Source organism: Rhipicephalus microplus, chromosome 10 (genome assembly GCF_043290135.1).
Source record: "Rhipicephalus microplus isolate Deutch F79 chromosome 10, USDA_Rmic, whole genome shotgun sequence".
Taxonomy (NCBI): domain Eukaryota; kingdom Metazoa; phylum Arthropoda; class Arachnida; order Ixodida; family Ixodidae; genus Rhipicephalus; species Rhipicephalus microplus.
Window position 1 is genome coordinate 11,687,587 of NC_134709.1, and position 26,690 is coordinate 11,714,276.

Sequence of the window (26,690 nt, forward strand, 5' to 3'; positions counted from 1 at the left end):
CCTGTTGCTTTTCTGAACAATAGTCTGTTTTTCTTATATGTAGTCCCTTAAGGTTGCTCTAGGAATTTCTCTGAAACCAAGACCACTTAAAGCCAGTTTCTATGTAGCTACTTTTACATGTTAAATGCTAACTTTTGATATTAACATTTAATGTTCTGTGTTGCTTCGTCAGATGCAATAGTTGGAATAATCAGGGCAGCGCCATTTCCCCATGTTGCGCAAGCAATTTCGCACCCTCATAAAAACATTCACGCTTATCAAAAGGAAGCACCTTTTTTCCACACATTGTACTTCCATGATGAAATATTTTTTGCGTTGGGTCATACCTTGTAAAGCTCCTTCAGCCAAGAAAATTATATCTTGATGTTTAGCAGCGCGAAAAAATACACGGCGAACAGGAAAAGGATGGGACAAGCACTTGTGTCATCCTTTTCCTGTCTGCCGTGCATTTTTTCAAGCTGTCAGACCTCAAGTATGCTAAACCAACTAGCTCAATTAGCAACTTTGTTAAGAATATTCTGTTACCTGAATTATACCAGCTGTATGGTCCAGCTGTTCATTCTTGAATTTAAAGGTACATTGTAGTAGTCTTGTGTGCGAGTAGAAATCATACACTTCTCACCTTTAGGGTACATTAAATAGTTGCAAAAAAATTTTTATAAATTTTAAGTGTGCCAAATTCTACGACAAATGGTAACAGCAAACCTCACTTTTTCACAAGTGCATTTATGTGCAAATATAACCTACCATGAAGTTTACACCTCGCTTTTTGCATCGATCAATAATGATGTCAATTAAGTGTACAGGCTGTTTTAGACTTAGTGTGGAGAAAACTTGGTGTGCGTAGTAACATGCTCCAAGTTTTTTCCAAAGCGTGAAGCAGCCTATACAGATGTTTTTCAGATAGGGAACTTCATGTAAGAATAAACAATTTTGTTATTAAGTGATGCCTAATTATGGTTTCAAAACTGTGCTTTACATAGTGCCTTCACTTAGTCGCCCACACCATCTGCTAGAAACAGCCAAGAGCTTGCATTGCCTCATCTGCATCAACAGCGCTGTCATCACAGCCTACGCCACGAGCTGATACGGCAGAATGCTTGTCGTGGTGGGCAGGGTTTTAGGGCAGGGTCATAAAGTTACACATCCAGCCATTAGCCGAGTGCAACTGCCCACTTATCAGTGTGACGGGCAGACAAAACCTTGCGTGGGCTGCCATCTCGTCAGACGATAGCACGACAGAGGTGAGTACGTACAACTTTCAGCTTTGCCACTTTGAATGTGTCCAATGAATGTGTCCAGTGTTTTTTGCATTTTCTACAAAGCGTCCAAACATCACTGTCAACTGCATGTTAATTGACAATACAGAAGACTCGGAGCAGGGTGATAAGTATCAATCGAGTTCCTGGGCAAAACGAATAAGTGTCATTAACAACCCCCCAAGCCAGCACTTAAGACTTATGAATAGAAGCCGGATTTATGAGCACTAAAAAATTGGGGTATAGGTGCCGACAATAGGCAGAGAAAACACAGTTTTAGGCCATCAAAATCATGAATATAGGCAAAATAAATTTCTGCAAAATTTTAAATTTCGAAGAAATACATACGTGATCTGTGCCTACAACAGAAAAGCAAAAAGAAATGCTAGGTTTATGATGCTACAAAGGTGCCAGTGGTTTAGCTCAGCTATGCAATTTCTTTTCCACAGGGTTTCAAAACTATCTCACCGTTCACTGTCTTGTCTAGAATGGTGAGTGAAGTTTCTGTTGAATAAACTCGCTCTTGGGCACCCTTTCTTTTCGTCATGGCTAAGAAGGGCAGCACAGGAGCGAATAGCCAGACCACTATCCGGCCAGAAGGGTCTTTTACCTTCGTATTAACCGGGTCTGATTGCACAGGGTCAATTTCTCCTCTGTCTGTGAACCCCATAACTCTCAAAAGGTTCGAGAATTTCCAGCAGGCAAGAGAAATGTGTGCGCTGGGCGCTCATGATCTCGTCTGCGAAGACTTGGAGCGCTACGCAGCATGAAGGCCGCTTGCCCTTCATCTCACGGGTGCTTGCCTCAACATGATGGCTTCAGGGGTCTCGTAGCCTTGATGAGATGGGAGTGTGGGTTGCACCCCATAGAGTTCTGAAAGCTCAATTTTGCTTAGTAACATGAATATCAGTCTCCAACTATACTCGAAAGCAAAATTCGAGGTTAAACAATGTTCATATAGGCACCGATTCTGAAAAAAGGCATTTATAGGAACTTGGGCACAAACAACCAAATTAGGCATTTATAGGCACTATAACACAACATAAAAGCCCTTCCTAACCTCTAATTTATGCCCATATATCAAAGTGGCATGATAGGAACGCAAGAAACAAAATAGGCATTTCTCTATAATCCAGTCTCTTCTTGTGACTGACAAATATGTTGCATACTTACTTCATTTAATTATTGGAATATTTTTTTTAATTCAGGAGTAAGAAGAGAGCCAATTTGTTTTTAATCCCAATTGACAAAGTTTTTTACTAAGGCTAATATAGCTGGCTCTTTATTCACTACGGTAGTGTTCTAGCAATTTCGTTTCACAAGCTTTAAAAAAGGAGACTAAGCCATCACACTAACGTGGCACAGCAACCAGTCATGTTACAAGTCCTATCGTGTTCATGCTGAGTCTTTATTATGGCAATGTTTAAATCATCATGTATAATCATAACTGAAGTTCAGTCACGCTGGCACATGACATGGTTGCGCAGTTATTCAATCCTTTTGAAGAGCTCTGTACATTACCAATCAGAATATTGCATTGCATCTGAACTATTTGATCACTGCTTTTTTAACAATCACTATATTTTGTCTATCAATTTATGGACCATACATCACATATTTTGTGGTATCAAGTATGGTTACAAAAAGTTGATACCCAATTTCATCAATACTACTAACGCACAGTTTTTCTTCATTTGAAACATGTCTCATGCCAAGATAATCCATGCTGATTAGTGTGTTGTGGGCAGCAAGCTTTTATGTGTATAATCTTTCTTCACTACATCATTCTCAACTATGTGCCACAGAAACTTGCAGTCTCGCTGCACCAAGAAGCAAGAACATGTATTGGTACCTGTATAGTTTGGTCACCCTTACCTGCATGATACAAGGTGAGAAAATATATCTCAGTAACATATTACTTGGTAATGTGCTTTTGTGCAAGGCACCCTCAGTGCTTCTTGGAATAGATGGATATATATATATATATATATATATATATATATATATATATATATATATATATATATATATATATATATATATATATTCACCCACTTTTCTTCATATTTACATTACAATTCGGTCTAATATCTTCCCCTATACTTTCCTTGGCATTATTGTCTGTTGTATCTCATTAATATTGTGTAAAACACAGAAAAATGAGCCCTTACTTATACACTTCTTTCCTATATATATATATATTACCTTTATAATATATATATATATATATATATATATATATATCAAAACTAAATTGATCCTGGTAAGTTATATGCTGCTGTAGCAAATGACTGCAATGAATGTGCCAAGATGAGTACATGTTGAAACAATTCAACCAAAGAATTTTTGATCCAGTACTCCAAATGTAAGAGCAAAAAACTTAATACTGAGGAGAAATGACACATGTCACTATGAACAAACGTTACGAATGACTATAATACTAAAAACTGAGCATTGGGTCATGAAAAGTGACACCTAGTAACCTATTACTTAGCCCATGCACACAATCTACTAAATGTAAACTATACGACCACTCAAAAGGTCCTTAAATCATGACTCAAAAGGTCCTTAAATCATTCTACACTAGGAGGATGGCTTTTTTTCTAGTGATCATTGATAGCTAGTAAGAGAGCAAGGCAACAAATGCCAAGGCACATTTAAAAAAGAAACACCATGAAATCGGTGCATAATAGAGTCAAGTAAAATAGGCTTATTAAGAACAGGAACTTCTTGTAAAAGCAAATCACAAGCGACTAAAGCACCATGGTGTGTCAATAGAAGCGTTATCTATTAATTGCCTAGGTTGGAAAACTCACTCTTGGGTCGACTCACTCAGACCCAAGTATGAGTGAGTTTGGTTGAGCAGGATTTTCGTAAGCCAAAGTTGAGGTGATCCCGGCCACGCTCGATATTGCCGATACAGTTGAACGGTTTTATAAGTGACACTGATATAAGAGGCAAACGGGTGTAAGAGACACCAGTGTGTGCACACCAAAAAATACTGGTTGATAAGAAAATGCACACGAGGTACCATGCTTAATAAGAGACATCTTGTATTAAAGACAAGAATTGCTGCCTGGACCTTGCGTCTTATAAAGAAGTTCAACTGTATTGACTCCAAGTGAACCTGAGTGAACGCAATTTTATCAAGTGCGAGTACCAGTGAGCCCAAATGAGCTGCATTTTTGGCAAGTCCTAGTCCGAGTAAGTATGGTTAATTTTGCCACCCTGCGATCATTTCCCACCGCCAACTCCTGGTGTGCGTGCCTTATTCCCCGTGTCACTTCAGGGTCAGACGCGGGCAGTCCTGTCGATTCTAACCTGTACATAGACAGCCTGCTCACGACCCTGGTGCCACTACATGCCCGCAGCCTGGGGCTGGAGAACGTCAGTCTGCCGAACTGTGCATTCAAGGTACCCAGCACAGCTGTTACCAATCGCGACGTCTCTGTGGAGCTGCATGGTGGATGGTTGCTGGGTTTGGTCTCACCTGGACTAGCTCGCAGGTAATCCCTAGCGCGCCTGCCTGCTCCCTCATAGCCAGTGTTATGGACAATAGATTCTCAATAACAGTTGCTGGCAGACTAATTAGTGATGCATAGTTCACAGGTATAAAGTACAAACATAACCCCTTGATCACACTTGCATTTTATATTGCGACAGAGATTTGCTAACCAGATTGGTAACTAAAGCTGCTAAAATGAAACACAGCAATTTCGATTGTGCTAGTGCATCATCTATCACCCTTACACAGAAAGAACTCCGCTTTTTAGGATGGTGTGTTAGGAACTAATGGATGAGTGATTACTGCGTGACATGTAAGCTTTTTGTCTGCGTTTTTTTTTTCTCTTGTTTTGAATCTTTTGTCTATATATGTCCTCGCCTTTCTAAATGAACGCTTAGTTGAAGTTAACCGCTTGTCTCATTCTTTCTTTCTTGCTGTCTCCGTGTAGCTTAACTTTGCACTTCCCACGAACATAGAAACTTAACAAGACACAAATAAGGCACAATAGATCCTGAATACCAGCTGTGGCAGCTAAGGTCTTGCACTGCTAAGCTTTGTAGGCCCGTGTGCTCAGATTTGGGTGCACGTTAAAGAACCCCAGGTGGTCAAAATTTCCGGAGCCCTCCACTACGGCGTCTCTCATAATCATATGGTGGTTTTGAGACGTTAAACCTCACAAATCAATCAATGCACTGCTAAGCTTGAGGATATGGGTTCAATTCCTAGTCGTGGCAGATGCACTTCGATGTGGGCTACATGCAAGAACTCCGATGCACTTAAATTTGGGCGCACGTAAAACATACCCAGATGGTCAAAACCAGGTAATCCCAAATCCTCCTCTACTGCACCCACTACTGCTTGCCTCAAAAACATATCATGGTTTCGCCATATGCTAAACCACAGAATTTAAAAGCTTTTCTACCTATATGCTGACACTGTCAGTGCCTTGCAACAACACCCAAATATGGCATACAGAGCACACCACCTTCTTTTTGTCCACAAAAAAAAAAAAATTAACATATGCTTGTTGAATCATATATGTTGAATTCGTGTGCCTGTTGAATTTTTAGAAAACCATTTACTTCTCACATTGGGATGGATTACTGGTGAACATGCAGTACATCACTGACATGCACCACAGTCACATTAGTATGAAGTTGCTCACAACTTGTTTTCTTGCATGTATTGCCCACATTTAGCGTGTTTTTTTTTTTCCTATATCTGAGCTGCAGCCGTTTTATTCGCAGGCTGTTTGGCTAAAACCAAAAGTTATTTTCAACTTGGTCTAGCCTGTTTTAGCATTAAAGCACAGCTTTTACTCCCCATTACTCCAATTAAGAATGTGAGCCTCAGCTCTTTAAATCGGTGCTTCACAAATTATTTTTGCTAGAACTTAGGCCTGCATCACCCACATTACAAATGCAATATTTTAGCACAATACGCATGCCCATCAGTGCCTTTCTTTTACACCCCTTATTAATGAAGTCAGGAAGTTCAACGACTCCCAGATAACTGTTTTAGAATGTTAAAACAATGTCAATATATACATGAAGCTGTTGTGAACATGACTAAAACATAGACCAACATGAAAAACAGTGCATAAGTTATGTTAGCCTGGCCAGGTATAGATATTATGTCATGTACAAAGACGTGCTCATGGTCCACATGGGAATGTAGCTTAAACATTGATGGTAGGGCCAAGTGCAACAAAAATAAATCTAGCATTATTTTCCTGCCACAGTTGTGAAAACAACTCTTGCCTACCATCCTGTAGCATCAAAAAGGCTATGAAACAAGCCACACTGAAGGGTTCAGACATCTTTAGTGACCTAAAATACTTTATAGTGAAATGAGACAACAGTAAACGAGTGTATTCACATTCTGCTGCCTTACGTGGCTGGGTGCAAAATATGTTGCCTGGCGCTCAAGAACTGAAATTAGGACACAATGCACTTCTCAGACTTGTTTCTCAGGCATGGCAATTATGCACGAAAGTGACCCGTTTTACACTTAAATTCAATGGCTATTACCGTGCCAATACACGAGGATACGTTTTATCCATTTCTATGCATTGGCAGCCCTATTTGCAGTGTGATTTGCTCTCTCCTGCAGGGGTCAGTGCTCAGCTCCTGGCTGGTTGGGCATGAACATTACAGTGGGCTGCTATGTGTCGCTAGACAATGCACACTTGTCGTACGCTGGCTCAGCCAAGGGCGACAGTCTGTTGAACACCAACCGGAGCATTGTGCTACAGGCTGCACCCTTCAGCGCCAATGCACTGCTGGAAGTCACCTCAACACCAGGTACATTTTTAAAATATGCAAATGGACTCTGAAGAAGATGACATTTAGTTCTATGCTTTCTTGAGGGGTCCTAGTACTTGAAATTTAAAATACAAATTGATGATTGAAAGAACAGAAGCCTGAGCCAACTAGCAAGTACACCTTGAACAAATCTCTTGAGAGTAACACTTCAGTTTATTGTGCAAGTTTCAGCAGCAATACAATCCTTGTAATGCAGTCAATTTTCTTCTATCTATCACCAGTGACATTATGCAAAAAATTTTAATTAATTTGAATTACACCGAGATTTTAGGAGCGAAGCTCCTTATTAAGAGCCCTGGTCGGTTTTCGATTGTCAATCCATCCGGCGTACCCCATTGCAAACCCTTATCGTACAATAGAAGGTGCTCTCCCTTGGAGAGCTCTCCCTCGTCACCCAACTGCAAACTGCAGTTGGGTGACGATATATTAGATGGCGCTGTACGCATTCTGCGTCGTCATTTTCATTTCTCGTCTCGTTTTCGAGAGGGCGCTGGCCCATAGACATGCGTTCAATACGGAAATTGGGTCAAGGTACGCTAGATGGTGCTGGCAGTACACCTGCTCTCTGATTGGAAGCAAGGACGGATGGACAGACAGACGGGCAAACGCTTTGCTCCACTCATCATTCACTCGATGGATATGCTGGGATTTTTTTTTATCCCAGCACATACTTGTTTTGCTATAATTGATGGCATAAGTAGCAACTTAACCACTTCAGTTTGGGCACTTTCTTCTTCGATAAGTTACTTTCTTTACATCTCTTTATGAAATACCTTCTCTGTGCTGTCTCTTGTAATGTTATGGCTGCAACAAACAGCTCAGGTGACAAAGCAAGACGGCAAAGACTTCTGTGATTTCACACCATCCCCCCCTCCCCCTTTGCACACTACAACTCTTTTTTTCTCTCGAACTTTTTGTTACCAATCTAAGCACGATGCATTATTAGGCTTGACAGGAAGCCCAGTGAAGGATAAAACAACCAGTTTTCTAATTTGATGTTTCAGACAAAAATGCAGTTATATTTTAATGAAAGTATAAAAATTACTGCCAGTCACCATGTCTAAAAGTGAAACCCATTTTGTTGACACCCATCCTATTTCAATTATCACATGAAGTCGACATTTTATGCTTTAATAGTTGTATAACAAGTGATTGCATAACAAGCATAGGTAGTTCCATCTCATGTTGATGGTGTAATAAGTGTAGCACTTTCACAAGCTGGCATTTTTTTTTTCTAGTATGTGCTGCTTTAATAGCGTTCTTTCTTTATGATAAGCACGATCATGCGAACTCGGACACTACAGTAAAACAGTAAATTAGCTTAGACTGATGAATCATACTCTGAAAACTCTGGTGTCGTTAAGTTCACCATGAGTCAGTATTTTTATCAACTGTAACGGAGTATTTTAATCATGCAATACAAACTACGCCAATACCTCGCTTGGCTTAGGTTGACAACCATACACAAATAATCGTCAAATGTCTCACTTTAAAATTTTCTGTTGAGACCTCCAATACTGACGTCACAGATTTCAAAGCTTTTTTTTTCATATTTTGGATATATTACTTCAACTAAATTTTCTGAAACTTTGTACATTAAATCTCTGGCTCTCTCAGAAGACGTAACTTCATTTTTGTCTGTTAGGAACTACGTAGCCTTAATAGACGCTGTCGAAATCTGCAACATCAAGGAGGGCTGGTGTGGCAACTTCAGGGTGGCATCCTCACTCACTTTTTCTTTTTCTAGGTTTTCCCACTCACCGACCGTATTCTTGCAGCCAGTGTGGTATTTTTAATCTTGTGAATGAGTAGTTCACTATTGTGAAAAAAAACACTTTTCTCTTCCGTGTCCCTTCCACTGGACTTCCTCTGTAATCCACATAAGAATATTAGAAATTGGTGTGGATGTAGCAGTGCTGCCACTTCCTGCATGCAGGTGGTGTACCCCGAGTGCGCACTTGGGCCCTGCAGCCATTCACGTTTGCAGTGGGCACGTCACCCAAGCTGAGCCTCAATACTCCTCGCCAGGCAACTTTTGACAAGGAGGCCAGCAAGTGTGCTTATGCTTCGCTATCCAACGTGCTCCTGGTGGCCTACAGGGAAGCCTTAGAAAGGGCTGTCAGTGCCACAAGACTGCCTCTGCCATGAACATTTAAATGCATTGTGTCATACGAACACTGCTGCAGAAGACGAATGAGTGAAGCACGGTACGGATAAAGCAGGACGAGGTCCTCTACTGGTCAAACTTAAGCCGTGTCTACTACTTGTTAAAACTGTGTTCAAGAGGCAATAAAGTTAAGCGAGAAACATCCATGTAATTACAATTAAAAAATTAGAAATCTGCATAACTGGAAAAATTACGACTATCACATGTACACAGCTACCTCTTGGCACACTCGGAACTCTCCCTTCATTTTGCTTCATTACCAGACTTCTTGGGGGTGAAGAAAGCCAATTCGTTGCAAGATTTTTCTTGATCAGGACGCTTGTGCATAAACAGCGAGTGATAAGGATGCTCACTGCCACAGCAGCGTAATGAGCAAGATTGTCGCTTGATAGCCCAATGCCAAGGGGCGTCGAAAGTGTGCATCAGCAAAACACATGACAGCGCAGTGTCAGGCAGGCTGTGTCGGCACGCTGCCATTAGTGCTCTGCCCATAAACAGCAATGTGGCCGGTGTGCGATATTGCTGCTATCAGTACTGACAACATTTTAGGAAGACTCCACATGGTGTACAAAATTATCACAAACTCCATTTTTGTGATTCCACTTACTTCAAATTTCGTTTAGTTTCTAGCTTCAAGACAGCGAGGTATTTATGTCCTCGTGGCCAGATGAACCGCACCACAAAACAAGCAGGGGGGGGGGGGGGTTCGATTCCTGAATCATTGTGAGTAACTGTGGGATCCGAGTGAACCCAAGAAAAAGAACCCGGGTACCTGAGGTCATGAATGTCATATTTGAAGTCGTGCAAGAAATCCCAAGGGACTGACCCAACTCAATTCATCAACATATGAATGTTGTACATCAACTGTCTTAAATATTAGTGCTGTAACTTTGTGATGAACATGGACACACAACACATAGTAAACTACAGCATTAATATCCAAGGCCGTGTACAACACAGTGATCCATGTTGCAGCTGCTGTACATAAACTTCTGTTCTGTTACGCCGCGACCATCACCCCTCTCTGGTTCACACTTGACGTGTCCTAAGCACAAGATGTTTTAAGGTCAAGCAGGGTAGTCTTCGCAACAGTAACCAGCCGCACCAAGGCCAGTCACTATTGTGACAATAAGTTTGAAAAGAACTGATGCATCTAAAAGTGAAACCAGTACAGAATCACAGTATAACAATAGCATTCCCAGCTCAAGGCACACTTCTCTCACGCAATACTGCTAGGAATCTCCAAAACTTTTTTCTTGCTTGCAGTCTGTTTTTCAGCCAACCAGCCATTTAACTTGTTACCGATGCACCATGTTACGTTCACTAATTTTTGATGACGTAGCATTAACCACAGTACACAACATTAACAAGCGAGAAAATGTATTGCAAGTGCTTGTTACAGAAATATAAAAATAACATAAGTACCTTCTGATGTTGGCTCACAAAATCATTCCATAAAAATATTGACTATTAAGTATACATGGTACAAAGATTCAAATATCGAGTATACATCATGGGCACTATCTGCATCAACAGCAAGATTGCGTTAGCTTAGGTCACCATATTAAGTTTTTTTCATTGATGGATCACAAGTCTATAAAACAAAAATGTGAAATTGTTATGAACTATAGCTGTTTTGGTCTGTTTCTTTTTTAAGTAGCCAGACAAAGTAAACACTAATTGCACAGGAACTAGCACCACAAAGCAGCATCAATGGATACGGCTACTATGTTGTATCAACAATATATAATAAACTTTTTGAAAGGCACTTGAAACATTCTTAAAAATTCTTGAAAGTAATATAAACAATAATCATTGAGAAGCACAAAAATATTAATGACACAAATGAACTCACAGAGACTTCATGGCTTGTGCAACAATTTTCTGCATGCTTGTCAGGCTGTTATATTAACGGCACAGTGACGTGTGCAGTGAAATGTGTGTCAGGTTTGAGGATAAACAAACACCACTCTAAAAGTATAAAATAACATTGAAACAAGATTTAAATCTACGAAAAAATGCATGATAAGCATTACTTCTGAGCTTCAGAATACAAGCCTAGGGCAAGTGAAAAGTGCTGTCAATGGAGATCAGTATTCAAAACCTTTAAAAAACAAAATTGGTCGAGTATCTTTGGTGTATGCGTTGACAAAAACGAGATCAGCAGACCTTACCATTGATCAACTGAGTGAACTTTGAAACACAATAAAACTAGGGATGTGCTTGGTCCATTTTTAACAAAGCAAGGTGTGAACTAATACAACAAGATGGAATGTAAGACTCACGAAGCAATCGAATGTAACGTAGATAACGAGTTATCACAAAAAAAAAATGAAATGCTACATGGCATTTTCAGATAGCTAAATGCAGATGAAAAGGAATCATGCTCCCACACAGCTTGGAATTCAGTTTCTCAATGTGCCATGTCATGGCAGCTGCTGTATTTAGTCCCTGACAAACTTCAGAAACAGCTGTACATGTATGAATGTATAGCCTCAATGCCAGCACGTAAACCAACAGCTTTTCTGCGACAGGAAGCATAGCTCATAAACCAACAATCAAACTGTAAACACAGGCTCCGTGCAAAAATATGAACTCCAGCTAAATATCATTCCAGGCAAGATATAGTCAGCTCTAAACAAAGTCAGCCAATAACACTTAACACCTGCCTGATTCTTCCTTAGCAGCGGAATGTCAATTGTGGTTTCGTTTACACTCTAACAAAAGAGCGAGTAAAAAGGGTGTCTTTTTGTCCCACAACAATGATAGTCATTAATATTGCGTTCCACCCTTGCGCTATCCGGTCACGATCCAGTCACATTCCGGTCACATTCCGGTCACATTCCGGTCACATTCCGGTCACGATCGACATGCCCATTATCAGGCTTACATTGCATTCTCGATAGGAAAGTGGCCAGCACAGAGTTTTCAAGAAAGGAAGCGCATGCAAGCCTGATGACGATTATTGTTGTGGGACAAAAAGACAGCCTTTTTACTCTATATTTTTTTAGAGTGTACATAAGCCTACAGTTTTTTGTTGTCTAACCTAACTGCTCACTACCTGGCTAATTCAGCCTTTGGCAATGACCAAAATAAGGTTCACACTGGGATAGTAGTAAAACACTGCTATAGGTGTTAATGTCATTAGGTTCAAATGTCATTCGTTGTAATGAATGCCATTCGATCCGTGGTGGTGCTACACAAGAAAAAGTAACGCCATTCGTACATGTTATCAATGTTGATAAATTCAGAAAAGAAATGGCTAGTATGGAAACTGTTGAGTGGTAGAAAAGTGAAGTCACTTATTTGAAAAGTGTGCAAGAAGTCGCCTCATTAAATAAATGCACACAGAAATTTTATATAGCAGAATATATGGCCACTACAAACCAAGACGATCTGCCTATCCAGTAGCGACAGCCGATAGAATGACCACAAACAACACGCTTGACATGGCATAGCCGCTGAACGGCGCCACGCTGCAGCAAGTAATGCCTTTAATTTCTTTGATATTGGCAGTGCAGAAATGTGCACAAACTATAACAGACTTGGCCGTAAGACAAAAAAAAAATAGCTCCCTTGATGCCTTAGCTGGAGATACACACACACACCTGCAAACAGGCATCTGCTTGTTTACATTATGGCTACCAACGCCGGCTGTTAGATGCCACTTAGGTGGAGAGTTGAAAAATTTTGAGACGGAAGTACACCTAATCTTGTAAGATTTAAGGGTACCTTAGAAAAGCAACACTATTAGGGAGTTTCCATGAACGCAGGTCAAATTCAGAATGCCGAATACCATCTTTGAAGTAGTCCCTGGGGTAAAGAGTACACATTCAATTTGGCTGCAACGGTGAAAGTCGTGCGATTCTAATGACATTATAGATCTCTGCGTAGCATCCACATAATGTCATTCGAAAAGCATGTCATTAAAATCTGAAAAACACGTGTTAAAATCATCCAGTAGGCTAAAGTCTTCATATTCTCCGAACAATAAATCGTTCAGTGGAACAGGGTCATAACCTAGCCTCTTGCTGATGATGGCATCTTCAAGCCATGGCTGTGCTACCAGCTCATCAAAACAACACAGCTGCCACTGGCGTCCAACAGCCGAGACAATGATGTAATGGTGTCTGCGTGAACGGTAGCTGTGCAGCCGGATGTTGACTTCCTCCACACCGGTCCACCGGCACAGCAGCTCTTTCACCGAGCTTTCCTGCTCCCGTAACATCTTCAAGAATTGCGTTGTTTCAACCTGGTCGTGAGAGAAACAAGAAAACAGCACAGTAAAACTTGTCAGCTGCCGAGTGTATAGCTGATTGGCTGTTAGACTGTTGTATGTAAAAAGTGAGCAACACTTAACGAGCAGCTCTGCACTTAAACAGTGTGTGACACCAAAGTATGGAAGTTTGATTAGTTATTGCATGTTAAACTGTACAACCTTTAAAGATTGAAGCACAATTTGATGCTCAGTAATGCACACACTCTCACATCCACCATCTCTAGTTTGTGTCATGTTGCTGAAAGTTTTACTCTCACAACAGAACCAGCATCACCTTTAGTGGACAGATTTAAAGCGATATGACTTATGAAAGGAAAAGAAGACAACCACCCATTTGTAGCACGAAGCCACAAGTATGTAACAAAATCCGTACAGATTTTTCAGAAAAAAAGTTTCTTAATTGCCAAAAGATTTATCCTAGTCCGGGCTTTCTTTGTGGCTTCATTCTACAAACAGGTCGTTGTCCTCTTTCTTAACCCAACCTTGAGGGTTTCCCCAAAACAGATTTACATGACATAGTTTATCTCGACCAACGGTGCATATTAGTCATACTGGAGGTTCTTGATTTTGCATTTCAATCTGATGCACTGCAGTACATGCCTCACAACAAAGAGGCAAAATATGAGAGTATTATTTGCAGTGAAAATTTTTCATTCGCATTTTTTTCATGTCGCAGTTGAACTGTAGAGCGACGCAGCAATTGTGAGCGGCGAGAATGCTTGGCTGGGAATCGGGAAGGAAGTTCTGCAGGCTGAGAGCAACTTGTCTAGTCTAGCCTTTTCAGGTAATTTACAGGGATACTGGCTGTTTAAGTGGTACTCTGTAACAGACACGCAAGCGCAGGAACGTGCATGTTGAGGCTGTCGGCTGGTCAGTGTCTGCATGGGTCAATTTCCTTGCCCGCTTTTTTGCCAACACATTACGCCGGTTCCGCAATGAAGACATGCCATGTGCACTTTGACGCATATGAGCAAAAGCGACACCACTTCATGCTCGACGCATGCTCGCATATTTAGGCTTTGTGTTACAATCACCATATGCTGAAGTACTTCACACAGTGCAATTGACATGAAACACGTTTCTTTGGAAGATATCACACTGTTGCGAGTCTGGGTCACTTCACTTATGAGAAGACACCATGTTTGGTAGCCAGTTCCTCAGCCAGTTCCTTATTGCCAGTTTCTCATGAAAAGCGACGAGCTTCCAGAGTATACATTTTGAACTGTCATTGAAGGAGGTCAAATGCACATATTTGGGTTAGGCCGGTTATAAGGAGGAAAAATGCATCAGTGGAAAGAAGGAGAATGAGTTCCGGGGCCATATCAAAAAGCTGTGTACCTGGTGCCAAACCAAAAATGTCACAAATGCTCTGTGAAATTTGGTGCAGCTTGCACAATATACACCTGAATGGGGACATAAGGCACATAGAGATGGGAACAAATGGCACAAATGGCACAGTTGGACCACTATTGGGTTTTGCATACGTTCTATCAGATGGATCACGAACCAGTGTGTCTGTCCATTCTATGCCCATTCTTTGTTTAGCAGACAACAAATATTGACAGCACTGCCTCTTCCAGTTTAGGATGTCTACCAATTTGATATTTTGATATTTCTGAATTTCTTGACTTTTCTAGGTTTTCCATGATGAATAAAAGCAAATTGCATGACCCCCACATCTGCTTAGAAAACTCTGCACTGGAAACAAACCCTCGAGTGGTAAAAAAAAAAATCATGAAATAAGTAAACATATTTACCACATGCACTCAGGATGTTCCGAACGGTTGCATTAAATGTGAAGAAATATGTATATATGGCCAAAATAAAACCCCTGGGACAGGCAGTGACCAAATGTGCTGTTTGATGTTCAAAAGAACCAGGAAGCAAACACACAAGTTAAAAGTAACCGCAGATGAAAGTTTGAAGGAGCCTGCGATAGTCCGACATTGCAGTCAAAGCTGCTAGGAAACGAAGAAGTGGTGCATCCGTGTAAAATGAGGACACAGGAGCCTGGCCGGTTCCGCCACAGGAGTATAATTTAGTTTACTATATTGACTGTGCCCACGCCACTTAGGATGTAGATTGAATTGAATTAGATTGCCTTGAACTGCTGTATTTACTGACACAACCATTTAGGATAAGAATTGGATTAGATCTGACTCGACCAGGATTGCTGTATTTGCTATTGATTTAGGTCCCCGCCTAATTTGCACACCTCTAAAATATACTTAATGACTGAATAACTACTACTCCCGTATTTTGTGTACCTTGCCTTGACAACAAGAAACGACAATGTTGCAGAAACAGAGCCGCACAGCAAATTTTTTTTATATATTTCTTTCTTTCTCCGATGAGCACATACATGTTTGTATTCTGTCTCTGGGCTCTGACACTTAAAGTGCAATGAAAAAAAGCCCTCAGACGGCTGCAACAAATTCTGGGGACAGCGTTTAAAGTTCCGACATTTGAATATGTGGTGGCAAGGAGGAATCTGTCATGATGCGACAGCTTCCTTGATTCCACAGATCAATCACGAATGTTGGCACGTTACCTTGATTTACATACTTTTCCGTGGACATTAAGCTGAAAAATTATTGGAGATTTACGGTTGGCACGAGACACCAGCCTGCGCAGTAGGGGTGAAGACACCACCACACACGCTGGATTTACGAGTAGGTGCGATATAAAATGCTTCGCTCTTAAAAGAAGCTTGCATCATGCATGCACCTGGGATCAAGATGCAGACGACTGGACACACACTGAACAGGAGTATTGGGACACTTCTGACAATGCACTCTCGCTACTTATGTCATGTATGCCGTGCCTTTCTTATGGCTTTTACTGTGAACAAGGCTCCCTCCCTTATCGGCTGCTGAAACATCAGTAAACCTTGTGTTTCATGGGTCGGTATATCCTTTCACATTTACACTAAGAAGCAACAGTTATGCACTGTATTTTTTCACGCGCCTTCTCGCAGCTCACTGTGCCCCGCCGCACTGAGCCTAAACTACTCGGCTGCCAACCCGCAGTTCGCGGGATTGAATCCCGGCTGCGGCGGCTGCATTTTTGATGGAGGCAAAAATGCTGTAGGCCCGTGTGCTACACAGCAAAATGCTACAGCAAAATGCTGTAGGCCCCAGGTGGCCGAAATTTCCAGAGCCCTCAACTACGGCGCCTCTAATAATCATGTGGTGGTTTTGGGACATTAAACCCCACATATCAATCAATCAATTACCAGCTCACTGTAGTTGCACTCTAAAGAGCAAATTTTTAAGCTTTGATCATTGGTAATATTTTTTTTTTGTGACAATCACACAGAACTCCTGTCAGTTTCCATGACCTGGCCAGGTAGTTGCTGGAAAAGTTCCTGCAGTTCTCTGCAGTTGCTGTTCTCATGTCTGACCATCAGGCGAGCCTCGACCGATCTTGTGTGGCACGACAGAACATTTTCTGCCAGAATGGGTATTAGATTGCACCCCTGGCTACATTAAAGCACGCACATGCATGCACGCACATGCACACACACACGCACATACACACACACACACACACACACATATATATATGTGTGTAATGGTAATGTAAATATGTGTGTAATAGTAATGTAAATATGAAGATAAATGGGTGAAAAGATAACTTGCCGTGGTCAGGAACCGAACCTGCGACCTCCAAATAACGCGCTCGATGCTCTACCACTGAGCTACCAAGGCGCCTATCCTCCCAGCCACTTTATTGGATATATATGTGAATTTAAACGCGGGAGTGTCAGTCAGCACCCTCAGTAGCCATGGCGGCGAGTGTGGAACACTCTTTATGAGCCTGTGTGGCGTTACGTAGCACATGAACTTATTACGACCTGGCAGCTTATGTATTGAAGTTATCTTTTCATCCACTTTTCTTGCTTCACATTTACATTACAATTTGGTTTAATAACTTCCCCTATACTACTTTCCTTGGCATTATTGTCTGTTAGATCTCATCTATATATATATATATATATATATATATATATATATATATATATATATTGTAGTGAAGAAGAGGAGCTTCAGCGGCATTTCTGGGCACATCAGGGGCACCGCCATCAGCATAAGCTCGTGCTTGCTGCGCTTGGCCGGACGCTGCTGACAGCTTCGCTTTCTGCGTTCTGCGCTGCAAATAAACCCCGTTACAAGTGGTGGATTCTGCTGGGTTTCGATCACCCTGGAGCTTCGGAATCGCATTTTACCATCCACTATGGCTACCGACGCAAGCGCCGCTCCAACTCCTCCATCGGCACCGCCTACTGTTCTCTGCGCCGGTTCTCTGCGTCTGCGAGATCCCCCTGTTTTCTCAGGCACAGAAGACAAGGACGTTGACGACTGGATTTCAATGTACGAGCGAGTGAGTACTCAACAAATGGGATGACGCCGCCAAGTTGGCCTACGTCTCCTTCTACCTGTCGGACGTGGCCAAGCTGTGGTTTATAAACCACGAAGCGGAACTCCCTACATGGTCGGTCTTCAAAACGAGCCTCACACAAGTTTTTGGGCGGCCTGAGGTACGCAAACGCCGTGCCGAACAACGCTTACATACTCGGTCCCAGCAGCTTGGTGAGAATTTCACAAGCTATATTGAGGACGTTCTGGACCTTTGCAAGCGAGTCAACGAGTCCATGTCCGAAGAGCTTAAGATCAAGCATATCATGAAGGGCATTGAGGACGACGCTTTCCAAATGTTGCTTTCTAAGAGTCCTTGCACTGTCCTAGAACTGACCGAGTTATGCCAAAGTTTTGACGAGTTGCGCAGGCAACGTCTTTCCACCCAACGTCCCTCGGTGCTCGACAACTCTTTGTCCAGCCTGTCCACCCTTGGCATAGGAGAAGACCATGCCCCTCTTCTCTCCAAGATCCAAGAGTTCATCCGCGCTGAGGTCGCTCGTCAGCTCTCTTTGATGTCCTGCGTACCCGATCAACCACGCAGATTGACGTCTACACTCCGCGACTTCATTCAAGACCAGGTCGCACAAGTTCTTCCTCCTGCTTGTGAACCGCCGCCAGTCGCCGCACCTCTCACGTACGCCGAGGCCGTTGCTCGACCTCAACAGCCTGCGTTCCAGCCAGCGCCTACGTATTCGTCGCCGCCCTTTTCGCCGCCGATCTATTCACCGTCGCCTATGCCGGTACCACCTCGGCCGCAGTTTTCTGCCCCCCAGCCGCAAGTCGGAGTCTACTCCGACCAATGGCAGACCCACGACAACCGTCCCATATGTTTTGCTTGTGGTGGTGTTGGCCACGTGGCACGTTATTGTCGTCGTCGCCAGGCGGCTCAGAACATTCGACGGATGCCCTCTTTCGACCCTCAGTTTTCTTCTACGCCTTCAAGCCCTCCTTCCTCTTCCTTTCCTTCTGATCGTCCACACGGCCCGACCCGCCGCTCCCCACCTCCACGTCGACGTTCGCTTTCCCCTATGCGTCGCCGTTCCGGACCCACCGACCAGGAAAACTAACGGCCGGAGTTCCCGAGGCACGAACTGCGTCCCCGTCGCCATGCACAGGTCCTCGCCCCTGTCCAGCTAACGTCATTGAAGTGTCAGCCGATGGTATTTGTCACACCTGATGGGTTATACGAGTTTACCGTTATGCCTTTCGGCCTTTGTAACGCTCCAGCCACTTTTGAAAGAATGATGGACACTATTTTACGAGGCCTCAAGTGGAACACATGTTTATGCTACCTCGATGACGTAGTTGTCTTTTCCACCGATTTCGACACCCATTTAAATCGTCTCGAGCACGTCCTCACACGTCTCACCGACGCCGGCCTTCAACTCAACCTCAAGAAGTGTCGTTTTGGTGCCCGGCAGCTCACCATTCTTGGCCACGTCGTATCGCGGGACGGCATACTTCCTGACTCTGCCAAGCTTCAAGCAGTCGCCGATTTTCCGAAGCCAAAGAACTTGAAGGAACTTAGAAGTTTTGTCGGCTTGTCGTCATACTTCCGACGCTTTATTAGAAATTTTGCTTCTGTATGTGCGCCCCTTACGGACCTTCATAGCGGCGACAAGGACCTCTCCACCTGGTCACCAGCATGCGACGATGCATTCACCAAATTACGCCACCTGCTGACTTCACCACCCATCCTCCGCCACTACGATCCTGCCGCTCCCACGGAGGTTCATACTGATGCCAGCGGTGTTGGACTTGGCGCTATCCTCGCGCAACGAAAGGCAGGGTTCTATGAATATGTCGTCGCCTACGCAAGCAGAACTTTCACGAAAGCCGAGGCTAACTACTCCGTGACCGAGAAAGAGTGTTTAGCTATTATTTGGGCCCTTAGAAAATTTCGCCCCTACCTGTATGGTCACGCATTCGACGTCACTGACCACCACGCCCTTTGTTGGCTATCCACACTTAAAGACCCTTCCGGACGACTTGCTCGCTAGGCGCTCAAACTTCAGGAATACGACATCCGCGTTATTTACAGATCTGGTCGTAAGCACATGGACGCCGACGCCCTTTCTCGCTCACCCATATCGAATGAAGGCGTTTGCCTCTCTTCCCTCGAGCCTGCACTTGCGTCACCCGCCTTGCGCAACATGACGGTGGAACAACGAAAGGATCCCTGGATCAGTGGCCTCATAAGCATTCTTTCTGATCCTCTCGCTCCTTCGCCGTCTCGCGCTCTCCGCCGCCAGGCTAGCAACTTTTGCCTAAGGAATGATCTTCTTTATCGACGCAACTACCTTTCCGACGGTCGCAAGTGTCTCCTTGTGATACCCCGCCATCTTCGAGCTGCTATCTGCGAAGCTTTTCACGCGGACCCACAGTGCGCCCACGCAGGCCTCTTCAAGACATACGCTAGGCTTCGACTCAGATTTTATTGGCGTGGCATGTATAACTACGTGCGGAAATTCATTCGCTCGTGTGCTCAGTGCCAACGACAAAAGTTACCTCCCGGGCAAGTCTACCCGTCACAACCTCTTCCTTGTCCTAGTCGACCTTTTGATCGCGTCGGCATTGACATTTACGGACCACTACCATCAACTCTAGCTGGTAATCGCTGGATTATTGTTGCGATAGACCATCTGACACGCTATGCCCAAACAGCCGCGCTGCCGACTGCCACAGCCTGTGACGTTGGAACGTTTCTGTTGCAACGTTTCATTCTGCGTCATGGTGCCCCTCGCGAGCTCTTAAGTGACAGAGGCCGTGCCTTTCCTTCTGACGCCTTGAAGGCATTACTCAACGAATGCGGAATCGTGCACCGCACAAGTACAGCGTACCACCCTCAGACGAATGGCATGACGGAGCGCTTCAACCGTACTCTTGGCAGTATGCTGTCGATGTACGTCGCCTCTGATCATTCAAATTGGGACCAAGTTCTCCCGTTCGTCACCTACGCGTATAATACCGCCGTACAAGCTACTACTGGGTTTTCGCCATACTTTCTTTTGTACGGACGAGAACCTTCAAATACAGTAGACACTATTCTTCCATATAAACCTTATGAGTCCGAAAGTACAACTCTGTCCGAAGCTGCCCGACATGCTGAAGAATGCCGCCAGCTTGCCCGCTCTTTTTCTGCCGAGGTCCAGTGGCAGCAGCAATCCCGCCAGACTGGGGACCGTTCGGCTCCAAACTTTCCACTTGGTTCATTAGTATGGCTTCGGGCACCTGCTACCGCGCCTGGCCGCTCCGCAAAACTTCTTCCCAAATACATTGGGCCATACCGTGTTGTAGAGCAAACGTCACTCGTCAACTATATCGTGGAGCCCATCATCATCATCATCAAGAATAGGAGCTTCAGCGGCATTTCTCGGCGCATCAGGGGCATCGCCATCAGCATAAGCTCGTGCTTGCTGCGCTTGGCCGGACGCTGCTGACAGCTTCGCTTTCTGCGTTCTGCGCTGCAAATAAACCCCGTTACAATATATATATTGTTGGTATATATATTGTTGTTGTTGGATTTCTTGCACAAGTACAGGACATCTTCGATGTAGCTGGTGAATGATTCACTGGCCTGCTGAGCGCGTTTGCGTAAACGCTGCTCGGCTTGCAGCTTACGAACGGCAGGGCGGCTTAAAACGTTGGTGATAGAAGTCTTAAAATCGGACCAGGTTGGGAAATCGGACGCGTGGTTGTTGTACCACAAACTTGCAACGCCCGCAACGTAGAACACCAAGTTTGTCAACTAGTTGTCCTCGTCCTATTTGTTAGGGACGCTCACACGCTCGTAAATGACGAGCCAGTCTTCCACGTCAGTGCCATCGGCGCCCGTGAAGTTGGGTGGATCGCGGATCCTGGGACACCAGGACAAGGGGGTGGCATGCGAGGAGGCGTTTGCTGAGAGGCGTCGTAGGACATGGTATATGGCAGGGTACGAGAACGTAGTTCCAAGGGCATCAAAGGGGATCGTAGCACTCTCAACCAATTTGTTATGGCATTTATCAGCCGGCACACAGCAAGCATACACAATGAAGACAGTAACGGTCAAGCATGGACTCTCAGCGCGAGCAGCGTCCTTTTTGGGTAGACCCACTAGAAAGCACTTGAGAGTTCGACCCAATTCAGTGTTCGGAGGCTTCCCTACAATATATATATATATATATATATATATATATATATATATATATATTGTGATGTACTAGACAGAGAGAACAAGAGACAACACCCGATCCTGGGCCAGCTGTTCTTATTCTGACTTCTCTTCCTTGCTCTAGCTACCCACGCCCCGAAGCGCCAGCGTATTTCTTGGTCATGACACTCAACCATGACTGCGCGCGCACGCGCGGAGCTTGCGGCAAAGTTTTTGGTGGGCGGGCTTGGCTGCATTGTGGTGGTCAGCCCGGACCACAATGCAACATGGAGCGACGGTCTGGGGGAAGAGTCTCTGGTGGACGGCACTGGCTGCCTCGAGCTGGTCGCTCTTTTGCACGTCACAATGTCTCTTGAAAAAGTGCTGTGGACTCAGGCGGCCGGCATTGGCTGCCCCGTTACGGCCGACGCTCTCGGCTGTGCCGCGATTTGGTCCCGGTATCTGCCAAAGGTAGATCTGGCGGTCGATATACTCGCTGCATCTCGGAGGTCGGCCTTGGCCACGCTGAACCTGGGTGCCAGAGTCTTCAACAAGTCTATCAGGAGGTCGAGACTGGCTGCATCGTTGTGGTCGGTCTCGGCCATGCAGAGACTCTGTGGAAAGCAGCTAAACATGCACCTGACAGCGCGCTTCGGACGGGCCGCAAAATCAGTGGCAGACCCTAAACTCCGAACGAGGGTAGCCGAAAGAGTATCCCAAAAGACGCGCTGGGTACATTGGCTTGTGTCGAGAATGAGTACGCAACTTCCGAGATATGTGGCAGAGAACATAAATTACGGACAGTTTTGGCGTCTGCGGCAGGACATTTTGTGAAGCTGTCATCATATTGGCTGCTGTCTGCATCTTGAGCGCCAACTTTCTCCTCATGATCTTGGTCAGTAAGACCAGCAGTGGTTACCTTGGGCTCTACCGGCGCCATGATTGTAGGCGGTTTAAGCATAGGCGATGCTGGTGTCTTTACTTGCCTCAGTAAAGGTGACAATGGGGCTGGATTCTCTAACTGAGCTGTATGAGGACTGGTATCAGCCACTTCCACTGACATGACGGCGTCACGTACCGGCGCGGGTACTGAGAGCAGCAGTGGCGCGTTGCACCTGCGCCTGACGTCATTCGTAGGACAGGCGGAGAAGCTTTCTGCCGCGCGACTGGAGAGCTTCGAGGAACCTTCGAGGTGTTGCTCCACTTCAGCTCCGTGTGCGAATGGGGGTGCATCGGTGAAGGGCAATGCAGCACAGTCGAGATGATTCTCTGCGGCTGTTTCGAAGCAACGCCCTTCAAGAGGTCCAACTTCGGTAGCGGCCGCTGGCCGCAGTGAACTTGCTTCGGGTATCGACAAAGTGTCTAACTTCTCGTGTGGTAAACTGCAGCGCACAGCTGCAGCCTCGAGGTGGAAAGCCTCTGGAGCTTGCTTCTCGATACTGGCCAGGTTGGACGGTGTGGTGGTGGAGAGGTGGTAAAGATTACGACCAAAAGCAGCTTTGAGCTTGCAGCTCCAGTCCGCCCAGTACAACTACTTCACGCCTTCATACCAGTGCCACGCCGCGGCACTTTCCCGAAGGCGGTCTATGGCTACGCACCATTTCCGAAGCTCCGTTCAGTTCCCACACACTGCTAGCACGTTCATGGTTGACACCCAGCTGTGGGCGTTGTTCTGGAACCCGTGGGATTCCGGTAGTTCGCAGACAGCCGGCTATAGTGGGGTGCCTGGTGGCAACGCAGAGATCACCGACGCGAAGCAGGCAAGCTGGTGCGGGAGCTCCATGAGAGAAGACCGAAGCTCCTTGCATTGCTCCGGTGGGCTTGCCTTAAGGTAGTGCCAGGCAGCTACATCCAGCACTGCGTTAATGGCATGACATACTGGCAACATTGTAGGAACTTGCTCGGAGATCAACGCTTTCAGTTCTTTAGTCTCGACGCGGAGTAGTGCGATGGTACGCCGCAAGTTCGCGGTGCTCTCGGGCGTGAAGAGTCAATGATCGCGATCTTCGAGTAAGTAGCGGTTGGAGCACTCACCCCGGTGAGATTGATGAGCAGAGAAGCCTGGACGACGTTCCGTGGAGGCTCGTATGTTGGAAGAGTACCGCAACGGGAATATAGGCCATGGGTAGCGTGAACGGCATTCCTAAAGTACAGGAGCCGGTACGGATTCCTGCCGTGAAGCGGTGGCAGGGTGTACATCAGGTCATGCCTTGGAACCACAGGGGAGGCCTGGACGCCGTCCACTGGTGGTCTGAAGGGTAGCGGAAGACGCGGGCGGGACCCCATCGCCAAGGAAGCGTGAACGACGTTCCTCGATGGAGAAGCCCACGCTGCCGACGAACCACGAAGACATGTACCGGTGACTTCCTGCAGAGGGTTCACTAGTCGGACTGCGCCGTTGAGATGTACTAGACAGAGAAAGGCAGACAACACCCCTTCCTGGGCCAGCTGTTTTTATTCTGACTTCGTTCTTCTCTTCCTTGCACTAGCTACCCGCACGCCGAAGCGCCAGCGTCTTTCTTGGTCATGACATTATATATATATATATATATATATATATATATTGTGAAAAGTTTCAGTCTCGCTTTCTAGGACCTTACGTTGTTTGTGAACGAACATCTCCTGTCAATTACCTTGTCACTCCCATCGAGGGTTCCTCGGACCGTCGTTACCGTGCCTCCGAGATAGTCCACGTTTCACGTCTTAAACCCTTTGTGCGCCGTACCTTTCCCGCCTAAGTCTCGGCCGGGCCGGCCGCTCAAGTGCGCGGGGAAAATAAGTGTGAGCATTATTTATGCGTCCCATCTTTTCATCTGTACATACTCATCATCACCAGTCAAGTTTAGGTCGTGGGGCTCATACTCGGGTCAATAAAGGAGAGTCTTGAGTGTACTCGACGCCATCTTACAATATATATATATATATATATAGTAACGTAGAGTGGCGCGGCAGCTGTGGGCCATGGGCTGGACAGCGAGCAAGAAGAGGCAGAATAGAACAGCTTGCTCGACGAACGGGTGTTGTGTTTGTCTCGCTCATTACAATGGCGCAGCCGTTCAATGAACCTGTGCGCGACGACCTGCGTGAAGAAGCCGTCCTACGGAATGGACGCACTCTCCAGCGACCCGCAGCTCCTGCTCCTGTGGCCATGGCATCCGACCTTGCCACCGTGGGTACCGAAGCCAGCGCGCTGCCTGCAGGCGTCCTTGCCAAACCACAAGGTGACTCCACTGACTTGGCTTCGCAAACCGCCTCCTTGCCCAGGGACGTCGTACACGCTCCCTTGGACTGCGTCTCAGGTACCATACCTGGAGCAACGTCAGTACCGTCGCCAGAAGACAGGCGTGATTCCTTGCCTGTAGCCGCCAGCGAACTCTGCAAGGTTGTGCAGGCCATCGCTACTTCGAGCCAGCGTCTTGCAGACGCCACCGTCACCTTCTCAGCAGCCTGTGCACGCACCACGTTGCCTCCTCCATCCATGGCGGAAATTCCTGACTTTACCGGCATTGATCAAGACCCAACCGTCTGGCTGGATGAAATCCATTCGTTAGCCCGTCGACATGCATGGAATGACAACGTGATGCTATCACTAGCCGTAAGTCGACTGCGCAAGTCCGCCAAAGCGAGGCATCAATACAATGGCTGCAAGTACAAATCCTGGAATGACTGGACTACAGTCTTCGTCACGGCCTTCTCACCACTTCCATCCGCATACGACGACCATTTTATGTGCATGCGATCGCGTCGGCAGGCTCCATCAGAAGACTCCCGTGAATATGTCTACGATATGCTCGGGATTCTCGACAAATGTCGCATTACATGGATCTCTCCGGCTGCCCGCCAGTATGTCGTTGATGGCTTGGCTGACCCTACCCATGCTGCCATCTTATCTTGCCACAGTCACCTAAAGCGTCACCCCAGGTTTTCGCTCAAAAAACAGCCGAACTTCAAAAGAACTCTCGTCGTCGGCTTAGCTTGGACACATTACTGACTGTCCGTTCGACTTACGCTTCCACACAACACGGATGCTTCAAGTGCAGTCGCATTGGCCATAACGCCAAAGAGTGTAGTCAACGGTTCCAGACCCAAATCCCCAACCAAGCTTGTCAAATTCCTCGGATGTCCATTCATGTTGAGGGAATAGGTGACCTATCTGCTCTGGTGGATACCGGTGCGGAACGAACGGCGCTACATTGACGTAATGCTCCGGACACTATCCGACCGTCGACGCAACCTCCCCTCTGCGAATTTGAAGGAAGTGCTATGCCAGTCAAAATGCTCGACATTTCAGTCCTGACGGCAGCGGGCACTAAAGTTCTTCCAGCCATTCCCGTCTTTCAAGACCTCCCTGCCGACATGACCCTTGAGCCAGTATTCGCTAGCAATACAGCAGAACTGCCAGGCACTAATTTGCTGCTCCATCGCATACCAACAAGAGATCATCCGCCAATATGCATACCACTGCGACGATACGCTGAACGAGAATGGGCAGTGATCGCAGAACAAGTAGATGAAATGCTTGCCGCGGGCATTAAAAGGCCATCATCGAGGCCGTGGGCAGCTCCAGTCGTCCTTGTTCGCAATAAAAACGGACAACTATGCT

The 26,690-nt window shown here is 45.4% G+C and overlaps 1 protein-coding gene and 1 non-coding gene across 4 annotated transcripts in view; one reads left to right on the forward strand and one right to left on the reverse strand.

Annotated features, from left to right (window-relative positions):
- Positions 1 to 1,095: 1,095 nt before the first annotated feature.
- Positions 1,096 to 9,397, forward strand: LOC119181123 (salivary anticoagulant protein P23). Its single transcript, XR_012886451.1, has 5 exons — positions 1,096 to 1,244; positions 3,065 to 3,148; positions 4,549 to 4,765; positions 6,877 to 7,067; positions 9,025 to 9,397. It is a non-coding gene; the product is annotated as a salivary anticoagulant protein P23 (transcript).
- A 1,221-nt stretch (positions 9,398 to 10,618) lies between these two features.
- The window catches only part of LOC119181122 (uncharacterized), a 62,207-nt gene continuing 46,135 nt past the window's right edge, over positions 10,619 to 26,690 (reverse strand). For all 3 annotated transcript variants that reach the window (XM_075875034.1, XM_075875035.1, XM_037432304.2), the window contains one exon: positions 10,619 to 13,507. In XM_075875034.1, coding sequence (XP_075731149.1) covers positions 13,163 to 13,507 — 345 coding nt within the window. In that variant the 3' untranslated portion in view covers positions 10,619 to 13,162. The remainder of the gene's footprint in view (positions 13,508 to 26,690) is intronic.